Raw genomic sequence first — 27,506 nt, forward strand, 5'->3', positions numbered from 1 at the left:
ACAAAATTGTCCATTGAGGTTCATACAATTGAGAAGAAAAGTCTGGTTAACATAATGGGAGAACAATCAGAATGGTAAGAAGGACGACAAGTGAAAGGCCAAAGCAAGAGACATGTCTAGTTCCACAACCCCTGATATATTAAGTCCTTCTGTGGACAAGGCCGCAGTGCCCAGTGATAATATACATGCAGAAGAATTACGATTTAGAGAAAAAATTAAAGAAAACCGTRCTGACATCCTATCATACTTCCAACTCATTCAATATTTGGAATCTCAGGAGTCATACGCTCAGGTGAGAGATGTTTACGAGGAATTTCATACCACGTTTCCATTTTATTCGCCTGCATGGACCTTACAATTGAAAGGTGAATTGGCAAGAGATGAATTTGAGACAGTTGAGAAAATCTTAGCGCAATGTCTTTCTGGTAAGTTAGAAAACAATGACTTATCTCTTTGGTCAACATATTTGGACTACATACGTAGAAAAAACAACTTGATCACTGGTGGGCAAGAAGCGAGAGCCATTATTGTCAAGGCGTTCCAATTAGTTATGCAAAAGTGTGCAGTTTTTGAACCTAAATCATCATCGTTTTGGAATGAGTATCTCAGCTTCCTGGAACAGTGGAAACCATTCAACAAATGGGAGGAGCAACAGAGAATTGACATGTTGAGAGAATTTTACAAAAAGATGTTATGTGTTCCTTTCGATAATCTAGAAAAAATGTGGAACAGGTACACTCAATGGGAACAAGAAGTAAACTCTCTAACAGCAAGAAAGTTTATTGGTGAGTTATCGGCCGAATATATGAAAGCTCGTTCTTTATATCAAGAATGGTTAAATATTACCAACGGACTGAAAAGGGCATCTCCAATTAATCTACGGACAGCTAACAAAAAAAACATACCACAACCAGGTACGTCTGATATGAACATTAAACAATTGCAGATTTGGCTAGAATGGATAAAATGGGAAAAGGAGAATAAGCTGATGCTTAGTGAAGATGTGTTAACAGAAAGAATCCATTATGTCTATAAACAAGGTATTCAATACATGGTATTTTCTGCAGAAATGTGGTACGATTACTCAATGTATATATCCGGGAATTCGGATCGACAAAATATCCTATATACTGCGTTATTAGCTAACCCCGACTCCCCTTCTCTTACATTTAAATTATCAGAATGTTATGAATTGGATAATGATTCTGACAGCGTTTCAAACTGCTTTGACAAATGTACTCAAACCCTGCTAGCACAATACAAAAATACCACCTCCAATGTAGATACAAGTGACGATGATAAAAATCCTATCACAGAGCATGAACAAGATCTGGTATACAGACAAAGAGAAAAACTAACGTTTGTGTTTTGCGTTTATATGAATACAATGAAAAGAATATCAGGCCTATCCTCTGCACGCTCCGTATTTGGTAAATGTCGTAAACTAAAGCGTATATTAACACATGACGTATACGTGGAAAATGCATATCTAGAATTTCAAAATCAAAACGATTATAAAACAGCTTTTAAAGTTTTGGAACTGGGTCTAAAATATTTCCAAAATGATGGAGTTTATATCAACAAATACTTAGATTTTTTAATATTTTTAAATAAGGACTCACAAATTAAAACCTTATTTGAAACATCCGTTGAAAAAGTTCAAGATTTGATCCAGTTGAAAGCAATTTACAAAAAAATGATAAGCTATGAATCCAAGTTTGGTAATTTAAACAATGTTTATTCATTAGAAAAAAGATTTTTTGAAAGATTCCCTCAAGAAAACTTAATTGAAGTTTTTACAAATCGTTATCAAATTCAAAATTCAAATCTATTAAAAAAGCTGGAATTAACCTACATGTACAATGAGAAAGAAGACAGTTACCTTTCTTCCGGAAAGCAGAACAGTGACTACGGCTCCTCTAATATAAATCCATCAGAAAGAAAAAGATCAATGGAGGAATCCGGAAATAATGGGAACTTTTCTAATAAGAAATTCAAGAGGGGCTCAGAACTACCAGCAGAAGTTCTTGATTTATTGAGTGTCATACCTAAACGCCAATATTTTAACACTAATTTGCTAGATGCACAAAAGTTAGTTAACTTCTTGAATGATCAAGTAGAAATCCCAGCAACCAATGGCACCAAATCAGGTTAACAATACGTAAATATGTAAGTATATATACAGAACGCCATTATTAAGAGTAAGTGAGGTTCGCTTATGCAGACTAAAAGTAAAAAATTAATGCACCAAGACCGACGATATTATGTTAAGGTGCATTGAAAAAGAAAAACAAACCTCTTCAAAGTTCGTAACCAAATTTTACGTATTTTATAATTATGTACTCATGCTTATACAAAAAGAGTAAAAGGAATATATGTGAATTTATGAACGGTAATCACCATTAATGGTAACGTATTCATGAGATAAATCACAAGTCCAAAATTGGGCCTCTTCATTACCAGTGCCCAAGTCGACCGATACTTCTAAATCATTCAGAGCCAAGATCTCAGAGGCTCTTGCTTCGTCAATTTTTAGTTGCGGAACACCATTGGAAACAAGCTTCAGCTCACGAGGTTCTGAGTTATCAGTGGCGATAAAACTAACGTTGATCTTATCGATATCCAATGACTTCAAATCATTCAGCTTAGCATACCCAATGGCGCATAGGATTCTCCCCCAATTAGCGTCTTGTCCATATAATGCAGTCTTAACCAGCATCGAGTTCGAAATTGATTCTGCAATTGTCTTAGCGTCTTCGAAATGCAGTGCGTTTTTAACGTTCACGGTGACGAACTTTGTCGAACCTTCACCATCACGAACAACTAACTGGGCCAAACGTTGGGCAAATTCAGTGACCTGCAATTTCACTTGTTCGAAATCTTCAGAGCTTTCATTGACTTCTTTAGTATCAACGGCACCGTTAGCGAGCATGCAAATGGTATCGTTAGTACTCATATCACCGTCAACTGAAATACAATTAAATGAACGGGTGGTAGCAAAAGTTAGCATTTTTTGTAATGCCTTATTTTCGATAGGTAGATCTGTAACTACGAACCCTAGTAAGGTGGCCATATTGGGGCAAATCATACCTGCGCCTTTGGCCATACCTGTTAAGGTATACTCGGCACCACTGGGCAATTTGAATTTAGATGTAACTAATTTAGGGAAGGTATCGGTGGTACAGATTGATTTGGCAACGCTCAACCAAGAGTTAAAATCACTGCCAAATTTCCTTTCGTTGAAAATCTTATTGATACCATTACTGATCTTGTCCATTTGTAATCGTTGTCCAATGACACCTGTAGACATGACCAAAGTCGAGTTTTTCTCACCGATCTTCTCGTTGACCAAGTCAGTCATTATCTGAGCATCTTGCATACCGAGATCTCCAGTGACTGAATTGGCACAGCCTGAATTGACCACAATCGCATTAATGCCCTTACCCAAGCTAGCCTCGAGGACCTTTTTTGAGGTTAAAACAGGAGCCGCTTTGAATTTGTTCGTGGTGAAGACAGCTGCAGCTGTGGAGGGACGGGATTTGTTGGTGTTCAAGATGACACCTAGATCCAAGTTACCATTTTTCTTAACTCCGGATGCAATGCAGCCTACTTCAAAACCCTTAGGAAAGAAACCTGTCTCAGGGACATACAATGCGTACTTATCTATGAGCTGTTTCGAGCGTTGTAGTAAGGCTGGTGATATTCTCATTATAGACTGCTATATTGGGCTTCTTCAAATAATCAAACTCGAAGGAGTTTTCTAAAATCTATAACAATGAGCAAAAAAAGCTTTGTGCCTTTATGCGATGAGCTGAGATGAAATTTCAATCTTTTGATGGCCCAAGAAGCGAACAACGAATGATGCAGTGAGTCACAGTTACCTGTCACATCGTCTTGGAAAAGGCCCAACAACGAATGAACCGTCGATAATGACGGGCGTGCACTTCAAGCCAGCGGGCCATTTCCATCAACCTATTGAATATAATCCGGTTCCGGGGTAGTCCCCATACTGCGTTCCCTTATACAGTTTGTACTCGAGGGTCTTATGTGTTACCAAGGCATACTGACGAAGCGTAAGAGAGCGTTGCCATAACAACGCCCAAAAGGCATCGTAATGTTCCAGCAGCCGTGGATAAGATTTATTGTCTGCAAATAAACTAGGCTACTCATAACAAAATATGCGGCACATTATGCGTGACTAAAGACTAGCTCTTTCTTTTGTAGTGAAATTGGTAGACTGCTTCCCATCGCATCTCGTCATTGTTTGACTCTAGTAGCGGCGCGCAATAGAAAGACAAGGAAACAATGAACAAAGACGGTGATGGGCGTTGAGAACCAAAGAAAGGGCAAAGGGCATGTATACGGACATAGAGTTTGAACAGTTCGCGTAGCCTTAGTAAGTCGAAGAAGAGCATGGTTTGCATGATCCATATTGTGGTTTTTTTGCTTTCAATCACAACCGTCTTTGAAGTATTCCCACTGATTACCGTGCCCGTAACAAAACATCTATCGTTATCATCCTTCAAAAACCATTACTACGGGCTATTTGGATGGTGTGTGCGTGGCAAAAATCAGGAGCTGATGTGCACGAGGAAGAAGATAGGCTACGACAGCACGGATGTCGATTCTTCGGGCCATGTCTTGTCACTGCCCTCCAACTCGAAAGTGGTTGTTTCAAATTTATTAGTGGTTCATCCGATCTCACTGGCATTCACAAGCACGCTGCTGGTACTAACAGTGATCATTATGGTAACGCCTTTGGGGGATTCGCCTGAGATGCTGTTGTTCACGGCTCTTTTTTCGCTGCCGACATTTATGCTATGTCTTTTATGCTTCTTGGTGGATATTCTTCTTTTTATTTCCAAGTTAGACTGGCCTGGGTGGCTAATGCTAGCTGCCACAATCAGCGTGGCGCTTTGCTGTTCCATGCTCTGGGTGATGAGAAGAGTTGTGTCAGTCAAAAAATATGAATCACAACAGTCAACTGCGCACGTGCGATCAATTGAACAGTACCCGATATCGGACATTTGCTACAGTAAACAGGGTACTAATAGCTCAGAATTAGAGAGCACGCCGATGCATACAGATAGCCTGCTGGCTCCAGAAGTCACATATAGAGGGTTTATTGATTAATATGCGCCATGTGTCACTTTTCACGTCACACTGATTTACCAATCTGCTTTCAAGAATATGTGTGTTTTTTTCACTATTTTCATTAAGGGCCTGAGAAAATGAGTACCATAATGGAAGAACTTCGGCATCAATAAGACGAACATGTGTGTCATTAGGATGCAGTCCCGCAGATGGTATCCTGCATTCAAAAGGATTCCCCTCTTAGTGGATAGTCAAAAAATCATCAAACATGAAGTACCTCATCCAGATGAAATACTTCACCCATTCTACCAGCCAGCTCCAATAGAACAGTTTATTGCATGTGCTACGGAATACAATCCAAGCTTACTCGATGGCAAAAAAGTAGTTCCGTCAATCATACAACACCCAATAAAGCAAAATAGCGTGTTAGTGGATAGCAAATTAGAATTTACTGATGTTAGGGGTGTAAATAAATGGTTACTAGATTTCATTTCGAAGCGACAACAGCAGAAGATGCTGGTTCATAAACCTCTGGACAAGGACACCAAATTTTCTCAACTTCCGTTTTTATCTTCTTCTGATATATCCAGAATATCAAGCCTTGAAGATACACTATTAAGCATTAGAGATACAGATGACTTGGAATCCAGCGTCGAGACCGTAAACAATGAGTTACAACGTATCTTTGAGCGTGAAGATAAGCAGTCTAAGTTGTTTTGTGAAAATATACTTGTTCATTTGATAAACCACCATGGGAATTCCGTTCAGAAGCTTATATTGCTAATGAATCTCACTCGGGTACAGTTATTCTCACGTTTGGATCAACTGAAAGCCTTGGACATTGTTATGTATCATACACTTTGCAAAATTAGAACCATCGGCAATCTGCCATATAACACCTATTTGATCACCACGTTGGAAAGTTTATTAACGTCAATCAACGATAGATTTTTTCCCAGACGTTGTGAAGATTCATTACATCCAATTGTAATCGAGCAGCTGTTATCATTTTTCATTGAATCAAGAAATTTAAACGAAAGTAAGATTTTCTTGAGTCATTTGATAAAAAAAGGCATTTTGCCCAACACAGGCGCTATAAATGGATATCTGAAGAGTGTGGACGAGCATTTTGGTAGGACTTCCAATTTTTTGGATATAAAATCCAAGTTCGCGTTTATAACAGATCTTGCACCAATAATACAAAACCATGAGGTACTACCGCTATTTAAATTCTTGATACCTATGTGCAGACATTTTGATGAACTGTACTCTCTGTTGAATACTATTCGAAAATCAGACAACTCCAAGCAAATCATGGACAGCATACTATCCATACTTATTAAGAAGGTACCTACATTTACCAACGACCCAATGGTTAACTCAGCAAACTTGTGCACGCTTTTGAACTTAGTAATCCCACTATATGAACAGAGCCTATCCAGTGAATTTGTGGAAAAATTCATACTAGCTTTCGCTCTTCAAGGAAACTGTACTATGATGGCCAATATGATAGATGAATATGAGATCACATTAACTCACAAACGGCAAATGCAAATAATGAGCGCTCTAGCCAAAAATGAGAAAAACCACATTTCGAAGCATACAGACGCTATAGGTTATAGTAAAGAATTCAAGAAGTACTTCTTGGAGAACTATTTATCTCTAACAAAACCGAAGAGCTGAAAACCCTTGACTCGTACACCTGAGAAAATCAAAAGATAAGAAGGGCCGGCCGGTTGGACAGCAATTATACATTCCTTAAATGAACATTATTGTAAATAAAATAAATACAGGCACAAAATCTGTCACATTCACGTTTATCATAGTTGTTTAAAAAGAAAACAACATATATTTTGATATATAAACACTGGTTGAAAATCCAATTGCAACTGTATTTTCCGTCTAGTATCTTGTTTCTGTTAGACCTTTTTCGGCCGTCAGCAATGCGCCACATCTTTTTGTTAGTAGTTTGCATTAGATTTGTTTCAAGTTCCGAAATAGGGAAAATCAATAATCAACTACAGGAAAGACTGGTATACGCAGACAATTTGGTTGCGACAAACGTTTTAGAGTCCAAATTCCCATTTTTAAAATCTACATGTGTCAAAGATGCGCTAAAAAGGTATTTACCACAATGCATGGCAAACGGATTTGAGTCCATTGATACAGAAACTAGAGTAGAAACGGCCATAAAACTTTCCATATGCGAGTTTCAGGCATCTGGCCTTGGTGAAGTGCCTGCCAATTGCATGGTCGGCAATCTAGATTCAATGATGGATTGTATGTTCGAACTGGAATCATCTTCACAGTGGTGGACGACCTATAGTGGAAATTACCAGCGGCTGTCAAGTATCTGTTACGAAAACGTTCTTCCGTTTGAAAAGGAACAAATCTTAAAATTGTTTTTGAATATCACTGAACTATATGACTCATTCGGAGATGATATCAATACTAAATTACATGATTTGATGTTTCAAATGGAGCGAGAATCTGAAAATCATTTAAACGATTTGGCTACGATGTTCCATGATTATGACAGTGAACTGCGAAATATGACAGACAACAATCGAATAATCCTAGAAAATGACCTCCATCTTTTTAGAAACAAAGTCAGTGATATCTTTTATGATACTTCAGAACAATTAGAAGTTCAAATTACAGAAAAAAACGACCAGCTGTTGAATGAAGTTAGTACTATCCATCATATCATGAGCGATCTAGTAGATGAGCTGAATAAAAACGATATCAAACTGAAGATTAACGATTTGAAAGACGAAAATATAAATAATTTACAAGACCTGGTGGAAATGTCACACGATATGAGACAATACTATTCTAGAAATAACGAGCTGGTTAATACTGAGTTAGAGAATTTTTTGATGGGTTTAAAGACGCAATTGGGCGGCATGTCGAGAGATCTTTCTGAATCACAAATGGAAGCTATAGACCTATTGCAAGGATTTAACTCCATCCTTCATGATTCATTGTTACCTTCCATGACGAACGAAATAGTACCCGAGATGATAAACTTTAAAAACAGTGTACTGCAAGAATGGACAGTAATAACGTCTACGCTGAACGAAGATTTTGCCCTTTGGAATGACGAAATCTTCGGCACTTTCAATGAAATATCGGAAAAGCTAAATGGAACAAAAGAGAAATTGGATGATATTGATGTCAGGATCTCGCATATTCATAAGAATATTATAGCACTAATGAAGATCTTTGATGTAGTATGGAAAGCTGGGAGAACAGCTATGAAGTACGGATGCGCTTCGCTTAAAAACAAATACAGCTGGTTAGTGTGCTGTGCCGTTTGGAGTTGGTCAAGATATTCCGTATCATGGACTAACATCAAGAAGTTCCCCCCCAAGCGTTTATACCAATGGGGGGCCGTGCTCCTATCGATTTACCTAGGAGCCAGGACCGGATCATTAATAAGTTTTTGATATTACTGGTGGAAAATAACGAGATTGGAATATATATATATATATATATGTAGCCACGTTGTGAAAGTGAAAGTCTTCAAAAGATTCAGGGTGTTCACCAAAGCATATTTTGAATAAGATATACCCCAAGCCGATAATAATAAATATTTTTTCGTACCATCACATGTAAACATACATACCTTAATGATTTCATCTATCTGAGAGAGTGCAAATGGTAGCATCTAAAGCTTTATCATTAAAGACGAATTGGAAAGATCTAAGTAGTCTAATCATATACATGTATATATATATATGAACTGTGCTAGCAAAGGCCTCATGTTACAATGGGTAGGGTCGTACGATATTCGACCACGCATGCTTAAATATACTCGATCACTTCGCACCAGCGCTTTGGTAATAAATTCTCAAGTACGCTTTTACAGAGCAAAGCGAGCATCACTGAAGTCTATTCCTCATATACCTGGAATTATAAACAAGAACGTTGTGGAACCAAATGAACCGGAAAAAATCCTCACTTTGAAAGGGGAAACGCCTGAGGATGTCGAGCGTAATTTAATTGCTAGCAAAAAATTCCAAGAGATCAACCCATTAGACACTATTCAAGAAACTTTTGTACAATATTTGAAATTTTACAATGGAAATACGTTTAAGAGAAGTAACAAAAACTTAACAACTTTAAAAATAAATCTAGAAAATAAAGACCTGGATACTACTGCAAAGATCCGTTCAATTTTTGACTATTTGTTGGAGGAATGTGACCTAGAAATAAAGAGATCAAGTACAACTGGCATAAGTCAGAAATCCGATGAATCACAAAAAAATGAAGAGGACTTGGAAGAGTCCATAATGAATGACATTTTCCAAGCAACGCAGGAAGAAGTCGAAACTGAGGAGGGAAGCATATGTCTAAAGAGTACAAATTTTTTGCTTGAGATTTTAAAAAGTTTTAACGAACGGTTTAACGGCGTTATTAAACCAAAGGAATCAGTGACAGAAATGATTACATTCGACCAGCTTGCTCAGGCTTTTGAAGTCGTCAAATTGATACCGGTGGAAGGAAAGAAGCAACGAGGTATATACTTAGTTGGCAATTTACTATATGGCACTGGTAAGGTTCGTTTGGATCCTATAAACGAGTCCTTCTATATCGAATCCCTATTGTCATTTGGAAACTACAAGAAGGCGTATAACTTATTCATTACCGCTAAAGACAAAGTAGATGAACGGTGGTGGAATGAATTAGGACTAATGATCGCGTTAAGGTCCAACCATTTGAGAAACTTTAAAAGACTTTTGATTGAGACAGATATGAAGTACCCAACAGCGCACTCTTACTTAAGTCCAAGAGTTATTAAACTGGGGGTACGAAAATATTTATCGATCGGTAACGTTAATGAGGCAAATACATTGACTGATCGATTTATCAGATTGGCAGAAGAAGTCGGGGTTACGAGAATGAACAATCAGCAAATGGAGCTCACAAAAAAGTCCAGAAATTTTCAAAATGAGGAACAGGCGACTCAGTTTTTAAATGAATTAGAAATACCATCAGACCACGATTATATTAGTATTATTGATTTCCATCTTTACAAAAAAAATATTTCTAAAGCCGCACAACTTATTAGCAGATTCATGGACATACCTGACACAACACAAGAAAACGTCACGTTTTTGATTTTGAAGACAAAATTAAATATGTTAAAGGATTTTGAAAATTTGCGTAACATATTTGAACACAATGGAGGTTACGAAATATCCACAAACAACCTCAAAATATTGGAAGAAGCGTTTGAAAGTGTGATTGCAAAGTACAACACTAAAAATCCAATATTCAGTGACTTGTTGTTCGACAATGTTTCTGCTTTAACGAAAAGTATTATATTAACGGATTTCGTGGAAAGTTTTGTAGCCCAGCATAATTCTGGAGAATGGATGAAGCTTGATAGCGTTTCACGTTCCAAGAAATTCAATGGCTTGTTGAACATTCTTTTAGGTATGGGACAAGAAGAAAAAGCCTACAGCATCTTAAGGAAGTTAGAAGAATCGTCAAATAAAGCAAAAGAGGACCCAAAGTTACTTTATAGCCAATTTTATTCTGAGGTTAACGCGTATCATTATGCTAAATTTGTTGAATTTTACAGTCTCCAAATCCAAAATATGAAATCACAGAAAAGATTCTTACTTGACAAAAAGGAATGTAAGGAAAAAGTGAATGCACTTCTAAAAAGAATGCAGGAGTTAGAGGTTGTTCCAAACGCAGTATTTTTGAGAGAAACACTTGCCTTTTATGATCGACTATATGATTTCAATTCAAGCTTCGAGATTATAAACCCATTACTAGAGTCCAAGCAAAGTGTAAGTTCCGAATCTTCGTTATCCGCTTCAGATCCTTCCCACTTTTATAACCGTCGTATCATTACAAAACCGTTATACTATGAGATTTGGTCAGTTTATTGCCATTATTACCATATCCTACAAAACAACTCTAATATATTATCGAAAAAATCATCCATTGTGAAAAAATTAATCAAGAAGCAGATAAAAATACATCCCAGTTGTCATCCAAGAACTTTGTTTCAAATGATGACGTGCGAGGGTGAAATTTTACCGGATAAAGCTTTTTATAAATTAATAATTTCCACGTTTATGAAAAGCGAAGACTTTGAAGCCATTCCAGCTATATTGACAACTCTCACGAAAAAGCATGACTTGGATATCGATTATGATTTTAGTGTATATATATTAAAGGGCTTGAAAAGACAATATCTACGAAACATAAGCAATGCTAGTAAAGATGCTTATGACTATAAAAACCGAAAGATGAAACTGATGAATAACGAGTCGCTCCTGAAAAGAATTCCACAAGGCATAAATAAAGATATGATGATATCTCACTTGATAAGGGAAATTTTGATTTATATCAAGTGGAAAGAAGATAGCGATTATTGTAGCTTTTTGATGGTGGAAGATGCCTTTAGGRAATTAGGCGCTGAGTCTATTTTATTGAAGGAGCTGATCGAAGATGTGAATAAAATAAAGATAAATGTCTGAAAAGTAAAATGCATTATATACAACTTTATCTATGCGTGTACATATGTGTATCAAAAACAAAAGAAGATAGTCTTTTTTTTTGCAACTATTTTTTACTCAACTTCAGCCACTTAGGTACTTTATTCAAAGTCTTCTTGATCTTTGGAACATTATCAGAGTGACTCTGTGTGTTAGAACTATCGGTAGACTCTGGTGACGGGGTCACGGTTGCTTGATGTGAGATTTTTTGCGCATCTTTCAGCAAATGAGGTTTTAAGAATGGACCAGTGGAAGTTGAATCAGTTTCAAAAAGTAACATTGTTTTAGAACCGAACTCCAAGTCCTCCAGTAGCTTCTGATCATCGTTGGCTAAGGGTTTGAAAGGGTGTGATTGGTTTAATGTGAAGTTTATTTTGTCATCGAGCAAGGATTGTGAAACGATGTCATAAACGGTATGCATATCTTCATCTGGTTTAAATGCTATTTCAATGTGGCTTCTATCAGGAAACTTTATTCTTAGTAGGCACTCAGTGACAGACTTGTTTTTTTTTGATAGACCGTGGGCTGCTTGTTCTCTGAGCCTTTTCGTTAGGATAGGACCACCTAAAGTACCGGCTTTCATAGATAGCATTTGTTGATACCTTCTCGCTTGTTCCACGGTCAATTCGTAGTCTTCTTCTTCCTCCATTTGGTCAACCGCTAGCGGTTCGTTTGAAGGCAAGAATACGGAAGGTTTATGAAGTTCGTGGGAGGGTGGCTCGGCTACTGTTGCTGGAGTTGTCATTGGGGACAAAGCTTGCTTAAGTGGAGTAGCGGTGTTGCTAATATTGTTCTCGGCATTTCCAGACAACGAACCGGGGATAAGTAGTCTGATCGAGGAAGACTCTTGGATTCCTAGATTTTCCAGGGTTAAACTGTCATTTTCAATAGTTTTATAATCTACGATCTGGGAGAAGACTTGAATTTTGAAATCACCTTCTGTAAAGCCGCTAACACTTCGCAAAATTGGGGCAATTGGTTCATTTAGCGAAACCTCTTTGATTGTTGAATCCCTTCCTGGAATCTGAAATCGTATCTTAATAGTCTTTGAGGGCGTACCGTTGTGGTTATCGTTCTTTGCCACCCGAAAGTTGGAGTTTTTCGATAGTTCTAAATTGACGCCCATTGGTAGATTCAGCAATCTCCATGGCAGGTCCAATGGCACGGGCTTGCTTAAATGTAGCAACGTCCACTCGTTGGAAGAGGCGGGCACCTGGAAGAACTGTAAAGATTGATGTAAAACGTCATTTAACGTGGAATTGGACGATACTTTGCATTTGAAAAGCTGAAAGTTGTACTTCACGGTAACCGTTGCCATTATGAATAAGATGAATGAGGTTCCGATGCTTGATTCTTTGCTGTTGCTACTTTGGGGTGTGCAAGTTTATCTTCTTCTTTGGTGTTTTTTTTTTGGTTTTTTGCCACACATGGGGAATTCAGTAAAGTGAATTCGACCTTTTCTCTCAAAGGATTTAAATTAACAGCGCGATGGTAACCAAACACACAAGAGCAACGTTCATGCTGCAACCGTACATAAAAACCAAGGCCGTCTACTGCACAGGCTTCTGATTCCATGTATATGCACGGGAATGCGCATGGTGTCACAAGACTGAAATATTGTTCTGTAAGAGGCTTAAGAGAGGGCAAGAGGTGGTGGCGACAGGAAACGGGCGCGCACAGGCAGTAACACTGTCTGAGTGATCACTACTGTTGTCCCTGTCGCCGATTTTGTCTTTTACTGTATATTATAAATAATGACCTAATTTCTTGTATGGTCCGGTTATTCCGAGGGTTGTTTTTTTTTTTATGGCCATAATTACGTTTTTTTTTTAATATTTGATCTGGTGCTATTAAAAAAGGATTGATTGACTGGACCCTAAAAAAAAAAAGACTGCTAGCAGAAAGAGAGTGTCGGTTGAATAAAAATGTTGAAAGAAGCCTCAGCTAGGTTGCGAGAGGCTATTATCGAAGGGAACTTACTCATAGTGAAAAGGCTATTGCGACGGTATCCGGATTTGCTGACCAATATCGACTCAGAGAATGGATGGAGTTCACTGCACTACGCCTCGTACCATGGAAGGTACCTGATATGCGTGTACTTGATACAGTTGGGCCACGACAAGCACGAGCTGATCAAAACGTTCAAGGGGAACACGTGCGTGCATCTGGCATTGATGAGGGGACACGAACAAACGCTGCATCTCCTTCTACAGCAATTTCCGCAGTTTATCAACCACCGCGGGGAGAATGGCAGGGCCCCCATCCATATAGCGTGCATGAAAAACTACTACCAGTGCCTGAGTCTATTGATAGGGGTCGGGGCCGATCTCTGGGTCATGGATACCAACGGCGACACGCCGCTGCATGTATGCCTGGAGTACGGCAGTTTGAATTGCATGAAGATGCTCGTCAACGAGGGCGAGGTGTCGTTGGACGACAACGTCAAGGACAAGGGTAACTGGAAGCCGCTTGATGTGGCGCAGACGTTCGAAGTGGGGAATGTATATTCAAAAGTGTTAAAAGACGTGAAGAAGAAGGGGGTACCGCTGGGCACCGGCAAGAAACCCAGTTCGTTCAGGACTCCCATCTTGGGCGCGAAAGCCGCTTTCGAAGACGGACCTTCTCCAGTGCTAAGCATGAACTCACCGTATTCGCTCTATTCTAACAACAGCCCGCTCCCGGCACTACCAAGAGGAATATCGACGCACAATGCGAGCGTCACTGGAGGGACCAACCGCAGAAGTTCCATCCAAAATCCTGTGTTCAACCCGCGCAAGCCGTCTTTGTCCACGGACAGTTTCTCGTCAGGCTCCAATTCCAGCCCGAGGGCCAGAGTGAACAGCAAGAGCACGGCGGGAGGGTCACCCATGAAGGAGCAGGTACCGGAGTTGCTGCGACACAGTGTAACGCCGACGAGCCCGCACAACAACATTGCGCTGATCAACAGGTACTTGCTGCCAAACAAAAGCAACGAGAACTTACGTATAGACCCGCAGGTGCAAGCGAATAACGACAAGACCAGCGGCGGCTGCGGCGCCGCCGCCGCAGCCACCACCACAGGAATAGGACTCAGAAAGGACTCCGACGACGAGAACGAGAACCAGAATGACAATGAGAACAATAGCGAGGTGACCCGCGCCGAGCCCCGAAGACGCGTGTCATTGCTGAACATACCTATCTCGAAACTGAGAAATAGCAGCGCAGGCAGCATAGAAGAGCGCTAAGGACCACCTGCCTCTTTCTACATACCATTCATAGCATCCTTTTTTTTTTTTTTTTTTTTTTGTAAGCGCGTTGTCGCGTGCGCCATTTTGAATTTTTTCCTGGTTTTTTTTTTGCAGAGATGCGTTTGCCCATTATATAACAGAGTATGAGGGCAGTGGGAACAGAACCAAAAGAGCGCGAAGCAGAGGCGTAGCAACGGCGGCAAATGTTTCAGCGGTTTTTGAGCATTTGCATAGACGAGTTCCCGGAGACCCTCGATTATACGGGAAGGGACGAAAATGGCAATTCCACCACTACAGTCCTGCACAGACAGATGATGTACGTGCCCGAAGATGACGACGACAGCATTGACACACTCGGGTGCATGAACTACACGTTGCACAAGGCCGACTGCGACCAGACACTGCACTCGTGCGTGCAGCTGGTGGACGAGCACCTGGGCGCCAAGTACCGCCGGGCGTCGCGCACCATGTACGGCAACCGGCTGCCGTGGAAGGCGAACAAGCTCGCGGAGATGAAAAGCGCCGGTTTGATATATGTCTGTTACTGGGGCAACGACGTGCAAGGCGTGCGAGCGCTGGGCGCGTTTGTCTCCTTCATGTACACGGAGGAGACGGGGCTCGTCGAGGGTGATGCCGCGCACGAGGTGAGCGTGCCCGTGATCTACCTCTACGAGGTGCACGTGGCCTGCGCGCACCGCGGGCGCGGGCTCGGCCGGCGGCTGCTGACAAACTCACTGTGCGAGGGCGTGGCCCGGCGCGTCCGGCGCATGTGCGACGACTTTTTCGGCGTCGCACTCACCGTGTTTGGCGACAACACACGTGCGCGGCGGTTGTATGAGTCGCTCGAGTTTCAGCGTGCACCCGGGTCACCCGTACCGATAGCCGCACCTCCGCCCCGTGTGACGCGACGCGGCCATGGGGCCCGGGCCCCTGTGGCGCGCGATCCCCTCTATTACGTATATTGCCTTCACCTGGCGTAAGGGCCGGCACCGCCGAACGCGTGTTGTAAAAAAAAAAATTTTTTAAAAAAAAAAAAAAAAAAGCCAAATACGCACGTAGGCGCGCGACTCCTTGATTCCGACTCAGGCCCCACCGAGTCCATTCTCCGAGGCCGGAGCTTCCCGATAACTGCGCACGGCGAGGAGTACAGGCGATAACGGTGTTTATTGCCGGTGTTTTCGTTTCGTCCTGCCTTTTTCTTCTCTTTTTTTTGCTCAATGGGTAGGCTAGATTCTCTATTACTCTGTTTTTTGTCCTTCCAGGGCGCTCCATCCTGTCATGATCTGCGCTGGATAGTATTTATACTACTACTCCGTCTGGATTTACTGAACTCTGTCTTTCTTTTGCTGAAGGCTAAACAGGAAAAAGAAGAAAAGGAAGAGAAGGAAGTCAAAAGAAGCCACCAGAAAGCAACAAAAAACAAACATCTTTTTTTGGCAGGAAATCTACGAATCTTAAACCCTTAAGTAAGAAGGAACAGGAACATATAGAAGGTACGAACGAAGGAAAGTAGAAGGCAACAACAGGCAAATATCGCAAGGGTCTTTCATATCACATCGTTAAAAATGAATGCGGAACACCATCTTCAGCAACAACAACAACAACAACAGCAGCAGCAGCAGCATACCATACTGCAGAACGTATCGAATATCAATACCGCCGGTGTTGATCCGCTCACGTCGCGGACTTTTAACGCGTCCGTCGCCTCCTCCAACAAGGACGACGTAATAGTAAACCCTAGCACAAGAGAACTGCCCATGCCCTTGCACCAGCAGCAGTATATATATCCGTACTACCAGTATTCCAACAGCAATAACAGCAATAGTGGTAACGTTGCGACTGCAAACAACACGGCCGCTTCTCCGATCATTCACAGCAACAGCAACAGTAACAGCAACAACTCTGCCGCTGATTTCGGCGGCGCTCACAACAACAGCACCACGACCAACACCAACAACAATGCTAATAATATTCATACAAACCAATACGCCGCCGCCGCCGCCGCCACTGCGAACATGAACGCAAACGCTGCTGCCGCCGCCGCTTACTACGCTTTTCCCAATTCAAATGTCCCCATACCGCAACAGGATCAACCATACATGTTCAATCCTGCCTCCTACATAAGTCACTACTACTCAGCCATGAACAATAACATGAACAACAACAACAACAACAACAACAACAACAACAACAACAACAACAACAACAACAACAATAGTGGCAGCAGCAATGCCCCTAATCCCAGCAACAACCTCCCCCCACATCCCGTCCCTCCTCCTCCTCAGCACCATCGCCACAACAACAGTAACAGCAGTAACGCGAATACGAACAACCCTCCCCCGCCGCATCACCCGACCATAATAACAGACCAATTCCAGTTCCAACTACAGCAAAATGGCTCTACGAACCTAAACATGAATATCAACCCGGCACAGCCTCTGCATCTCCCTCCCGGTTGGAAAATAAACACCATGCCGCAACCGCATCCAGCAGCTGCTTCCAACCACGCACCTCTACCGCCTCAGCCGCAAAACCCCGTGGCTCCCAACGCCATGCCGGCGCCTTCGTCCGACCAAAAATACATCCATCAATGCCAGTTTTGCGAAAAATCGTTCAAGAGAAAATCGTGGCTGAAAAGACATCTACTGTCGCATTCTCAACAGAGACATTTCCTGTGTCCATGGTGCTTGAGCAGACAAAAGAGGAAAGACAACCTCTTACAGCACATGAAACTCAAGCACACGAACTATTTATTGGATGAATTGAAGAAAAACAACATTATCTTCAACTACAACAATTCCACCACTACCAGTAATAACGCCAGCAGTGGTAGCGGTAGCGCGGCGGTGGCCCCGGGGACTGAAGACGGCAACAGCTTCGATCCGAACATCAAGACTTTAATCAATGATGGCGTACTGAACAAGGACGACGTTAAGCGTGTTTTGAATAACCTTATTGTCAGTCATAACAAATAGATAGAATTTATAGATGCACGAAGTATGGTTACCGCATATTTAATAACATTTACTTTAAAAAAAGTAACACGCAACTACTCATATATAATGTGTGTATGTATATATATATATATGTATATACGAATGTTTTGACGCAAGAATGTCTCTCCACTATAACATCTCTCTGACTACAGCCTCGTGAGGGAAGTCATCGTCTGTGGGGTTCTTGAGGATATTCGTATTCTGGAACTCTTGATGCTTGGTATATGCCACCGCATAGCTGATCGAGGATATCGTTAACCCCACCGCCACCACGATCAAACTCGTGGCCATCACCGCAATCGACACGTATTGGATGATCGCCATCGCTAGATAGAAAATACACCTCCATCCATTGGTTTCAAATCTCTTGATAAATTCAACGAAATTATCGCTAAGGGGACAGATTTTCAGTAAAAATGGTATTTCAATGAAAAGAATCACGAGCCCCTGGATTATACTGATGATCCCGAACGCTATCACCCCGCTCACATGGAATAGATTCGCTATGCCGAGCGCAATACATAGAATTATGTTGATATATCCAAACCATCTACCATATACGCTAAAATTGAAGCTTTTCAGATCCTTCACCATACCGCCCACGTTAATGAACTGTCCTAAACTTAACGCCATCTTGTCCAAACTAGTCTGCTACTCTTGATATACTTGTCCTGACAACTACAATTGCAACCATTAACAAGGAAACAGGATCTTCTCTCTTCTAATGTAGCACCTTCTTTCTTTTTTCCTTGCCTTTTTTACGAGCCACAGACTTTTTTTTCTTTACCCTACTGCACGAAGCCGCTTTTTTTCTTGTTGTTTTTTGTGAAACAGTGAAAGCAAGAAAGGGATCCCCACCCAATCCAATCCAAAATAAACAAATAAACAAATAAAAAAAAAAGCCAATCGATTACGGCAACAAACAATGAACACTTACAGTCTACTGACCAGGTCCTTCCACCAATCTACAAAGCCTCTCTTCAACTTGACCAGCACCTTGTTGAAAGCCTCCAAGAGAACGCAAATTAGAAATGAGTTAATAAAACAAGGGCCCAAGAGGCCTACCTCTGCTTATTTCTTGTATTTGCAAGACTACAGGGGCCAATTAGCCAAGGAAAACCCAACCTTGCGCCCTGCCGAACTAAGCAAGATCGCCGGTGAAAAATGGCAAACTTTGGAGGCAAGTTTAAAAGATAAGTACATAACCCAAAGAAAGCAATTGTTTTCTGAATACCAAAAGGCCAAGAAGATCTTCAACGATAAACTGCCCCCAAAGAAACCTGCTGGTCCCTTCATCAAATACGCTAACGACGTCCGTACTGAAGTCCTTAGCCAACATCCTGAGACTTCTCAACTGGACTTGATGAAAATTATCGGAGATAAATGGCAAAATTTGGATCAAGGTACCAAAGATAAATATACTCAAGAATATAAAAAAGCTCTTCAGGAGTATAACGCTAGCTTCCCGCTCGAATGAGATGCCCTCTCCCACACAATGCTTTTATGCCTTTATTTTTTTTTGTTTCCAATAAATAATTATACTCAACTTAACTTAACTAACCGAATAAATAATGTTTTATATCCTATGTAAGTCTTCAAACTTTTTTTTCCTTTTGTGACTTCATTCGCATACAAGACCAATGAAGCAAACTTGTAATAGTTTTTCATAATTCACCCACTGGTGATACTTATTAAATAATGTAATCAAGTCATCGCTATCACGGTGCCTTAATAAGATTTTCGGTCCACCTGGATGGAACTTCAAATAGCCGGAAATATCATACACTTTGCCATTTATAACACACCAAAATTCATCCTCACCTTGGCAATGTCTATTAACGATTTCTCTGTTTATCCTCAATGGTGGCATCATTTTATATAGAGGAATCTTCTGGAGTAGTAGTTGCGCCCTCAACTGAGACGGTGGAAACTTGGAATTATCTCTTTGGAAGATGGGATCATCGAGTAAGCCCTGAATAAGCTGTAGCGAAATGAACTTGGAATGATAATTTTCTGGGTCGGAGGTCAGTGAATGCCAGTCCAGGGCACTGTGTCCGGGATCCAATTTTATCTTAGTCCTCACAAGGGGTTTCCTCGCTGATCTTGATACGGGCATATGTAGCGGTGATGATGTTGTCGGTTGAGTTACATTTATCCGTTGAGGTACTGAGAACCTGATGTTTAGTTTCGGATCGGTGCCATCCCTGTTCACGCTACGATTACTCATACCCGTGGTGTGTGTTTCGGACAGTTACTAATCCGTTATTGCTTAGCTYATCTCTCTTCCTTGCTCTATGTATATGTAGTTATATATAGATATTTAGCTGTACAAATTTGGGTTGTCAAATGTAATATTGTACGAAAAGGCCCACTAGTCGTTTACCTATACTAATCAAAGAAATCGTCATCATCTTCATCGCAGTCATTCTTGGCATTGGGCTTGTCGAACGAATTTAGGTCCTCGTTGAAATTCTTCCGTTCAAAAATAATCTTATTGTTACTTTGCGAGTTTTGTTGCTTGGCGATACCATTCAATATTGAGACAATTTCATTCTCTGTGATTTTATGGGTGACATTGTTCGTGCCAATCAATTTCTTTAGATATGCCTCCACCGCCTGGGCCCTATCTCTACGAACCAACGCCACGCGGGACAACCTCTCCAAAGCTTGAGGCTCTAAGAAGCTAGCAATAGCTGCACCTACAGGAGCAGAATTGTCACCTCCGTTGTTACTAGCACCGCCATTTCTGTCGCCATTGGCGCCGCCATTGGCGCCGCCACCATTGCTTTTTAATTGGGCCAGCCTGGCCTCTCTAATGGCTTGCAACTCCGGATCCATAACTAAACACACGCTTGCTCCTGAGCTGGGAGGCAGCTGACGAGAAGCATCCTACGACTCTTTTGCTTCTTGGTTCTTCTTGTAGATCCATCTCTCGTGCAAAAATATATGGTTACCCAGCCAATAAATTTCTCAACTGTTACGCATTTGTTTCTCGTCCGAACCGATTTCGCGTTTGCAGTTAGGATTTCACCTGCTCACCATAATAGGCAACTTTCTTCCTTGTATAATTGAAATGTACTGTAATATAACACTTTGTTGCAAGGCACTCTTTTATGCTCCAGCGTTGGACTAGCGAATATATATATATATATATATCGTGTCAAGTCAAAAGTGCTATTTTGGAAGCTCCGCTAAAAGATCTGTCCCGTCCCATCTCTGTCAAGAACGACATATTCACTACGCGTTTCGCCATTTGCAACAAATAAGAGAGGGCCAAGCATACCAAGCATAAAATAGGAACCGTCACCACCGGAAGCATGGACAGCGACACTGCCACCACTGTCAACAGCAATATGATGGATACCAACAAGAAGGATGCCAGCAAGTCGCCTTCACATTGCGACAGTTCGTCGCCCTCAGCATCTTCTCTATCTTCGACTTCCTCCAAAGAGAAAAAGCGTCCTAAGAGACAGTCCTCTCAGAATGTTAATTATGATTTGAAGAGGAGGAAAATCATTACTTGTGACGGTACAGAAACGACGTTTAAACACGAGCACGATAACCTTTTACTTGAGGACGGTATTATAGAGGAAGAACCTAAGGACCTTTTGGAAAAAGATTCTAAAGGTAATATAATCAAACTAAATGAACCATCCACCACTTTGGAGGATTCAAAGACCTCCATTACTGGATTGCCGTTAAATAAAGGCCCCTCTGAAAAAATTAAACGAGAGTCTCTTTGGAACTATAAAAAAAATGTGGGAGGCCAATCAAATAATTCGGAACTAACCCTTGTTCCTAGTGTGAAATCCACGCAAGTGCCTAAAAATTTTCAACAGTTGAACAAAGATGACCTGAAAACATTCTTAACAGAGAACGTAACTGAAGAGAGCAATTTGAGATCAACCAAAAGTTGGAAGACCGATATAATAGACAGGGACCATGACCATGAGCACGAGGGCGATCATCATAATAAGAGATCACCGAATGTTAAGACTAAAATAATACTTTCAACCAATGCAACTTACGATTCAAAGAGCAAGTTGTTTGGCCAAAATTCTATTAAATCAAGTGTGGATGCGAATGAAAAAATTTTCAAGGATAAAAACAGTGCAACGATAGATTTTGAAAATGAAGATTTTTGTTCTGCTTGCAACCAATCGGGCTCATTCTTATGTTGTGATACTTGCCCTAAATCCTTTCACTTTCTTTGTTTGGATCCACCTGTTGATCCCAACCATTTGCCTGAAGGTGATTGGCACTGTAACGAATGCAAGTTCAAAATCTCGATAAATAACTCATTGACCATTTTGAAGAAAAACGAATCCAACTTCATTAAACAAAACGATAGCATTAAGATCTTTACTAAATTACTTTTCAAGATCGATTCATCTAATCCAAGGCAATTTCAATTACCAAATTATATAAAAGAAACTTTTCCTACTGTAAAAACGGGCCCAAGAGGTCAATACTCTGATGAAAATGACAAGATTCCTTTAACTGACAGGCAGTTGTTTAACACTTCTTATGGCCAAAGCATAACAAAATTGGACACATACAACCCAGATATACATATGGATTCAGATACGGGTAGGTTCTTGATTTGTTACAAATGTAATCAAACAAGATTAGGATCATGGTCTCATCCTGAAAATGCAAGATTAATAATGACATGCGATTATTGCCAAACTCCGTGGCATTTGGATTGTATACCTAGAGCTTCTTTCAAAAACCTAGGCTCAAAATGGCAATGCCCATTACATTCTCCGACTAAGGTTTGCAAAAAAATACACTACCATCAAGAAGACGATAATTCAAATTACAAGGTTTGGAAAAAGCAGCGTTCGATAAATAAGAAAAATCAAATTTATTATCAACCGTTACAAAAAATTGGGTGCCAGAATGACGGCAACATCCAAATTATGCCAACTATTAGTAATACCGACTACAGTTACAACCGAGATTTCAAAATCACTCAAATAGACGAAAATTCCATCAAGTATGATTTTTTTGATAAAATTTACAAGTCGAAAATGGTCCAAAAAAGAAAACTTTTCCAATTTCAGGAGGACTTAATTGATAAATTAGTATCAAATGCATCACAAAATGGCAATACCCAAGATAATAAAATCAAGGATATTGCCTCATTAATATACTTCCAAATAAGTAACGACAATAATAACAGCAAACCAGCTGAAAAAAAAAATAATCTACAGAAACTATGGGACCTTAAGGAACTGTCAAATGTAGTGGTACCAAACGAACTAAATTCCATGCAATTTAACGACTTTTCCAGTGATGATATCAGAAATTTACTGTACCTGAAAAAGATTATTGAATCCAAACCAAAGGATGAACTCTTAAAATTTTTAGACATGAAAGATCCAGACAACTGATTTGTTTCAATAGAAACAACATACGTTCGCGAGGATAAATAAAAAATAAGGATACTATTCTTATAAATATAAACTCATACATAAATATTTGTATTCTATTTCAGAACAAAGGGACTTTGCCTTTTCTCCTTTCTTTCCATTTAAAAATAGCAACAAATGGTTTTCTCTTCTAAACCATTTCTATATCATCATCTTCATCATCTTTGTAATCTATTTCCTTTCTGACTCTTAATTTCTTCTTTACAACATTCTCGTATACTCTTCTGTTTTCGTTCTTGTTAGAAGGCGAATAACTATCATTGTCACTGCCTGATTTTTCATCTTCGTCACTTTCATCATCGTGATGCTTTGGTCTCACATGGTGAACTCTTTTCTTTTTCTTCTGTGATTCATTGTTCTCATGGGCTAATAGCCTTTTCTGCAACCTTTGTCTTTGAGTTTGTGATGTATGAAGGATGCGTCCTATTTTGGCTCTTATGTTATTTTGTATTTTCTCAGTTAAGTTCTCTGGTAGATATGTTTTAAATGATAATTGTGCATCCTGAACGGTAGCAAAAGGTTTGAATAAATCGGATGGTAAGTTTAATTTACCAGGATACGCTGAATGTTGCCAATTCCTTTTTTCCTTCAAAGTCAATAGAATCATTTGCGAGAGTTCTCCAATTATGTACATCTTCTCACCACGAGATTCGCCCTTGTTTGGTGCTTTTTGTTCCTGTTCCTCGTCATCTTCATTATCTTCCCCGTCCTCAATTAGTTTATCTTGATAATTTTTTACCCTTTCTGATAAGTAATACAATAAACTAAAGTTCTCTTGAGCAGCGATAGAATCAAAGTAAAACAGCAAATAATCAATTGCAGTTGTCAAAGCATTCAGATATGCGTCACCTTCGGATTTTAAACCCTCTACTATATCAGGATGATGAGAAATTGCATGTATTAATCTTGGCAGTACTCTTTCAAAAATTGTTCCTTTTCTAAATGATTTTAGGCCAAACGTAAAATTTATCCATATCTTTGTTGTTGTTTTTAATTCTATATCTGGTTCATATGCAGTAAAGAAAATTAAGGGTAGAAACTTAATTGAAATTAGTTCATTAGCAACATAATCCTTCAATTGCTCTAAAAATGCCTTCCTTACTGGCAATGATTCATCTTCCACTAAATTCACAAGCTTAATAATTTCTGAAGGCTTAATAAAGTTATTTAAGTTGGAAATTTTGGCTAATTTTAGAACTTGGATTCCTGCCACACATCTCAATTTCGTTTGATAATTACTTGGAGTGGGATAGAATTCTTTATTAAATTCAGATATTAATTCACCACCACTTGCAATTAAATAAAAGAACAACTTCATAGTTTTCTCAGTAAAACTTTCTGCTAATTCATCTCGAAGAACATCAGGTGCAATTGATCTTAGCTTGTTAGTAAACAGTTTTAAAGTAAAAACTTTGTTACCAATTGCAGAATATTTCGATTCATCTAATAAAGAATCTTCTATCCAATCGACTTCCTTCTTCGAATCACCCACGACTTGATTTGACAATAAAACTTCTTTGATTAAGTATGATATGATATCAGTTGAATCATCATTTAAAATATGGGGGAAGCTTTTGAAAGCTTCCATAAGGACTATAATATGAGATGTGAAATGTTTGTCCTTTTTCAAATCTAAAGGCAGGATCCGAGTTTTTATTCTCTTTAGCGTTTCTTCCGCTTTCGGTGATAGAGCAATTAGTTTTGTAGAGTATTTAGCAATTTCTGGTTCACCTTCAACGGCAAAGTCGTATAGTTTAGTGAAAAAAAACGTATCTTCAAAGTCGACCTGATCCTTTAGGGTTTTGGAAGTTTTGTATAACGTCTTTAGGGCTTCTTCTAGTGTCAAGGTATCATGTTTTTCCGCATCTGTATCATCCAAATTCTTGATAATTGTCTTCAACGTCCTGATTTGATCTTTGAATAAGGTAGGATTGACTTTTGAAATATCATCCAAAATTTTCCTCTTTAAATTTAAATGCTTTGGATCGGAATTATTGGGAAGCTTCAACAAGACGCTTATATTAGACACGTTGTAGATTATTGGTGAAGCTCTAAACAGCAAAATTTGAATCACCTTGGCAATATCGCGCGGCATTATAGAAGCCCCGGTAGATATATTATATTTCTTGAATAATCCGGGTGTTTGTAATTTATTAATTAATTCATTAAAACAGTTTTTTAAAGTGGCAAATGGAATATCGTTAGTGATACAGGTGTTTATCAAATAGAAAATCCTCTTATCATTAAATTGTTTTATAGTCTCTAGAGAATCAATGGCCTTTATAGAATCAGGCAGACCAGACGCTAGCCATTGGATAGTTTGGTTGTATTTGCTCAATATCAATGGTCCTTGAGATGAGTTTGCATTCTCTTGATCGTTCAAATATTCGCTGAATTCAATGTATTTGGACATGGCAAATGACACTTTGATTTGTCTTGCATTAAATGCATAAAACGAAGTAAATGCTTTCTTATCAAAATGTGATAATACCGTTAATATTCTATGGACTCTTTTATGGTTATCTGACTCAAAGGGCAGTAGATACTCAAAAATTACATTATCAACTTGTTCATTAATGTTCGAATCATTGATGTAATAAAGATTATATAAGGTGGATGGTATGGTATCGATTATTTCCCAGATTTCTTTATTTTGATAAGTTCTTTCGACTTCGTTCAATGAGCTTGAATAAAACTTGGCCATAGTGTTTATACACAAATCTCTAACTTCTTTATGTTTTTCTCGGGCTAAATGTAGCAATGATGTATAAATGGCTTTATTGGTAATGCTTTTCCATATTTCAATAGTAGGGACCTTGTTAAAGATCATAACGGAAGCCCTACGCACACGAGGATCAGAATCGATAAATGTTTTTGCCAAAGCCTGATTGAGTTCCTTGGATATATCATCTCTTGTAGTTAAAATATTGGGAATTGATTCTGTCCACTGGACCCTAACTTCAGGACTAATATCAGCAATTTTAGAAATCCAAGTCTTAAACGTATCAGTGTGTGTGGAAACGAAATTCAGATCCGAATATGAGGTAAGTATTTGACCGATTAGTTTAGTAGCTTCTTTTCTGAATAGTTCGTTATCCGAAGATAGCTCATGATAAATAAATCCGATTATTGCAGAAATTAATTCTGGAACAGTTTCCCAAAGTCTTAAAACCAGTTTGTGTAGTTTTGCTATCACAGTGAGTGTTCTAGAATCATTATTATCGCTGGCTCCCTGATGAATAATCTCGGAGTAGTATTTGGTCAGATGTCTACTCATTCTATTGGAATAAGCATCGCATAAAATTAAGCTAACCTCGTAGCCACAATCGGAACGAACGTTCAAACCTTCGGGGATTTCGTTTGGATTATAGGTTAGAAATTTATTGAAAATCAATTTCAATACCTCTAGTGGAACAGAATCAAATTCAGAGACAACTTCACCAAGAATACCGCCAATAACGTTGTAAAGCCTTGAAGGGAAACACCTATTAGAATCGTAAAATATTTGGAAAAGTTCGATTAATAAATTACTTGAACTGGGCAAGTCGGCTATTAATACAATTGATCTATATTCTAGTAGCTTGGTAATTAGATAAGTTTGTTGAATATGATAGCCATTTTCTTGGTCACCCAGTTGTTCGAATTGGGAGAGCACCAATTTGAAAATGTCTGTTAGTTGAGCATCCGTATAAGGCGCATCTGGAGCATATAGTCTTAGAATATCGCTCAGGCAGCAGGCAGTAAAGGCACGAATCCCCACATCTTTATGTTTTAGAAGTTTTCTATTGACCAAGGCGTCTCGATATTTGTCCAGTCCAGTTAAGTCGGCATTATCCTGATCCAAAGCAGCCAGTTCTTCGTGTAGAGCCTTCAAACGATCTAGAAGTTCATTTGTTGATATCAGATGCTCCGAAGTGGATATTATAGGTGACTTGAACTTCAGCTTACTCACGGCTCCTTTTACCATTTTCTTTACGTTTTCTCTTTACTTTCTCTTATGAATACGAACCTAAAAGAGGGCGGTAATGGTCGGCAACAGTAGCGATATAACTCCTTTGCTATAACCTATCAATTAGTTTTAATGCTGATAGAGCCTTCGCTATACACCGCCAAATGTTTATTGCGACTTTACGCGTCGCGTCGCGTCTTTCTCTGCTCTCAGATCACCTTAGACGTCGTATAACCGGGTAATGTTATTTTACATGGGCGGCTAAATATTTGACCATTGGAAGTAAA

The 27,506-nt window shown here is 39.6% G+C and overlaps 16 protein-coding genes across 16 annotated transcripts; 10 read left to right on the top strand and 6 right to left on the bottom strand.

Annotated features, from left to right (window-relative positions):
- Window positions 1-112: 112 nt before the first annotated feature.
- On the top strand, window positions 113-2,155 carry RNA14 (cleavage polyadenylation factor subunit RNA14; the record flags this gene model as incomplete). The annotated part of the gene is made up of 1 exon (XM_018367186.1): window positions 113-2,155. The coding sequence occupies one exon, from the start codon at window positions 113-115 to the stop codon at window positions 2,153-2,155; it is 2,043 nt and encodes a 680-aa protein (XP_018220120.1).
- Window positions 2,156-2,383: 228 nt separating this feature from the next.
- Window positions 2,384-3,709, bottom strand: ARG7 (glutamate N-acetyltransferase; the record flags this gene model as incomplete). Its single annotated transcript, XM_018367187.1, has 1 exon — window positions 2,384-3,709. The coding sequence occupies one exon, from the start codon at window positions 3,707-3,709 to the stop codon at window positions 2,384-2,386; it is 1,326 nt and encodes a 441-aa protein (XP_018220121.1).
- A 704-nt stretch (window positions 3,710-4,413) lies between these two features.
- On the top strand, window positions 4,414-5,133 carry RIM9 (Rim9p; the record flags this gene model as incomplete). The annotated part of the gene is made up of 1 exon (XM_018367188.1): window positions 4,414-5,133. One exon carries the CDS (start codon window positions 4,414-4,416, stop codon window positions 5,131-5,133), a length of 720 nt encoding a protein of 239 aa, XP_018220122.1.
- A 141-nt stretch (window positions 5,134-5,274) lies between these two features.
- Window positions 5,275-6,777, top strand: AEP1 (Aep1p; the record flags this gene model as incomplete). Its single annotated transcript, XM_018367189.1, has 1 exon — window positions 5,275-6,777. The coding sequence occupies one exon, from the start codon at window positions 5,275-5,277 to the stop codon at window positions 6,775-6,777; it is 1,503 nt and encodes a 500-aa protein (XP_018220123.1).
- A 260-nt stretch (window positions 6,778-7,037) lies between these two features.
- Window positions 7,038-8,543, top strand: KAR5 (Kar5p; the record flags this gene model as incomplete). Its single annotated transcript, XM_018367190.1, has 1 exon — window positions 7,038-8,543. The coding sequence occupies one exon, from the start codon at window positions 7,038-7,040 to the stop codon at window positions 8,541-8,543; it is 1,506 nt and encodes a 501-aa protein (XP_018220124.1).
- A 291-nt stretch (window positions 8,544-8,834) lies between these two features.
- Window positions 8,835-11,594, top strand: SOV1 (Sov1p; the record flags this gene model as incomplete). Its single annotated transcript, XM_018367191.1, has 1 exon — window positions 8,835-11,594. The coding sequence occupies one exon, from the start codon at window positions 8,835-8,837 to the stop codon at window positions 11,592-11,594; it is 2,760 nt and encodes a 919-aa protein (XP_018220125.1).
- Window positions 11,595-11,679: 85 nt separating this feature from the next.
- Window positions 11,680-12,930, bottom strand: UBX4 (Ubx4p; the record flags this gene model as incomplete). Its single annotated transcript, XM_018367192.1, has 1 exon — window positions 11,680-12,930. The coding sequence occupies one exon, from the start codon at window positions 12,928-12,930 to the stop codon at window positions 11,680-11,682; it is 1,251 nt and encodes a 416-aa protein (XP_018220126.1).
- A 607-nt stretch (window positions 12,931-13,537) lies between these two features.
- Window positions 13,538-14,836, top strand: AVO2 (Avo2p; the record flags this gene model as incomplete). The annotated part of the gene is made up of 1 exon (XM_018367193.1): window positions 13,538-14,836. The coding sequence occupies one exon, from the start codon at window positions 13,538-13,540 to the stop codon at window positions 14,834-14,836; it is 1,299 nt and encodes a 432-aa protein (XP_018220127.1).
- A 206-nt stretch (window positions 14,837-15,042) lies between these two features.
- On the top strand, window positions 15,043-15,819 carry NAT4 (N-terminal L-serine N(alpha)-acetyltransferase NatD; the record flags this gene model as incomplete). The annotated part of the gene is made up of 1 exon (XM_018367194.1): window positions 15,043-15,819. The coding sequence occupies one exon, from the start codon at window positions 15,043-15,045 to the stop codon at window positions 15,817-15,819; it is 777 nt and encodes a 258-aa protein (XP_018220128.1).
- Window positions 15,820-16,404: 585 nt separating this feature from the next.
- On the top strand, window positions 16,405-17,814 carry MOT3 (Mot3p; the record flags this gene model as incomplete). The annotated part of the gene is made up of 1 exon (XM_018367195.1): window positions 16,405-17,814. One exon carries the CDS (start codon window positions 16,405-16,407, stop codon window positions 17,812-17,814), a length of 1,410 nt encoding a protein of 469 aa, XP_018220129.1.
- A 150-nt stretch (window positions 17,815-17,964) lies between these two features.
- TVP18 (Tvp18p) lies at window positions 17,965-18,468 on the bottom strand (the record flags this gene model as incomplete). Its single annotated transcript, XM_018367196.1, has 1 exon — window positions 17,965-18,468. One exon carries the CDS (start codon window positions 18,466-18,468, stop codon window positions 17,965-17,967), a length of 504 nt encoding a protein of 167 aa, XP_018220130.1.
- Window positions 18,469-18,760: 292 nt separating this feature from the next.
- On the top strand, window positions 18,761-19,312 carry ABF2 (DNA-binding protein ABF2; the record flags this gene model as incomplete). Its single annotated transcript, XM_018367197.1, has 1 exon — window positions 18,761-19,312. The coding sequence occupies one exon, from the start codon at window positions 18,761-18,763 to the stop codon at window positions 19,310-19,312; it is 552 nt and encodes a 183-aa protein (XP_018220131.1).
- Window positions 19,313-19,456: 144 nt separating this feature from the next.
- On the bottom strand, window positions 19,457-20,062 carry IRC21 (Irc21p; the record flags this gene model as incomplete). The annotated part of the gene is made up of 1 exon (XM_018367198.1): window positions 19,457-20,062. The coding sequence occupies one exon, from the start codon at window positions 20,060-20,062 to the stop codon at window positions 19,457-19,459; it is 606 nt and encodes a 201-aa protein (XP_018220132.1).
- Window positions 20,063-20,223: 161 nt separating this feature from the next.
- Window positions 20,224-20,673, bottom strand: SDD2 (Sdd2p; the record flags this gene model as incomplete). Its single annotated transcript, XM_018367199.1, has 1 exon — window positions 20,224-20,673. One exon carries the CDS (start codon window positions 20,671-20,673, stop codon window positions 20,224-20,226), a length of 450 nt encoding a protein of 149 aa, XP_018220133.1.
- Window positions 20,674-21,152: 479 nt separating this feature from the next.
- Window positions 21,153-23,231, top strand: RCO1 (Rco1p; the record flags this gene model as incomplete). Its single annotated transcript, XM_018367200.1, has 1 exon — window positions 21,153-23,231. The coding sequence occupies one exon, from the start codon at window positions 21,153-21,155 to the stop codon at window positions 23,229-23,231; it is 2,079 nt and encodes a 692-aa protein (XP_018220134.1).
- Window positions 23,232-23,400: 169 nt separating this feature from the next.
- Window positions 23,401-27,237, bottom strand: PDS5 (sister chromatid cohesion factor PDS5; the record flags this gene model as incomplete). The annotated part of the gene is made up of 1 exon (XM_018367201.1): window positions 23,401-27,237. The coding sequence occupies one exon, from the start codon at window positions 27,235-27,237 to the stop codon at window positions 23,401-23,403; it is 3,837 nt and encodes a 1,278-aa protein (XP_018220135.1).
- Window positions 27,238-27,506: the final 269 nt, after the last annotated feature.

This window comes from Saccharomyces eubayanus, chromosome XIII (genome assembly GCF_001298625.1).
Source record: "Saccharomyces eubayanus strain FM1318 chromosome XIII, whole genome shotgun sequence".
NCBI classification, from domain to species: Eukaryota; Fungi; Ascomycota; class Saccharomycetes; order Saccharomycetales; family Saccharomycetaceae; genus Saccharomyces; species Saccharomyces eubayanus.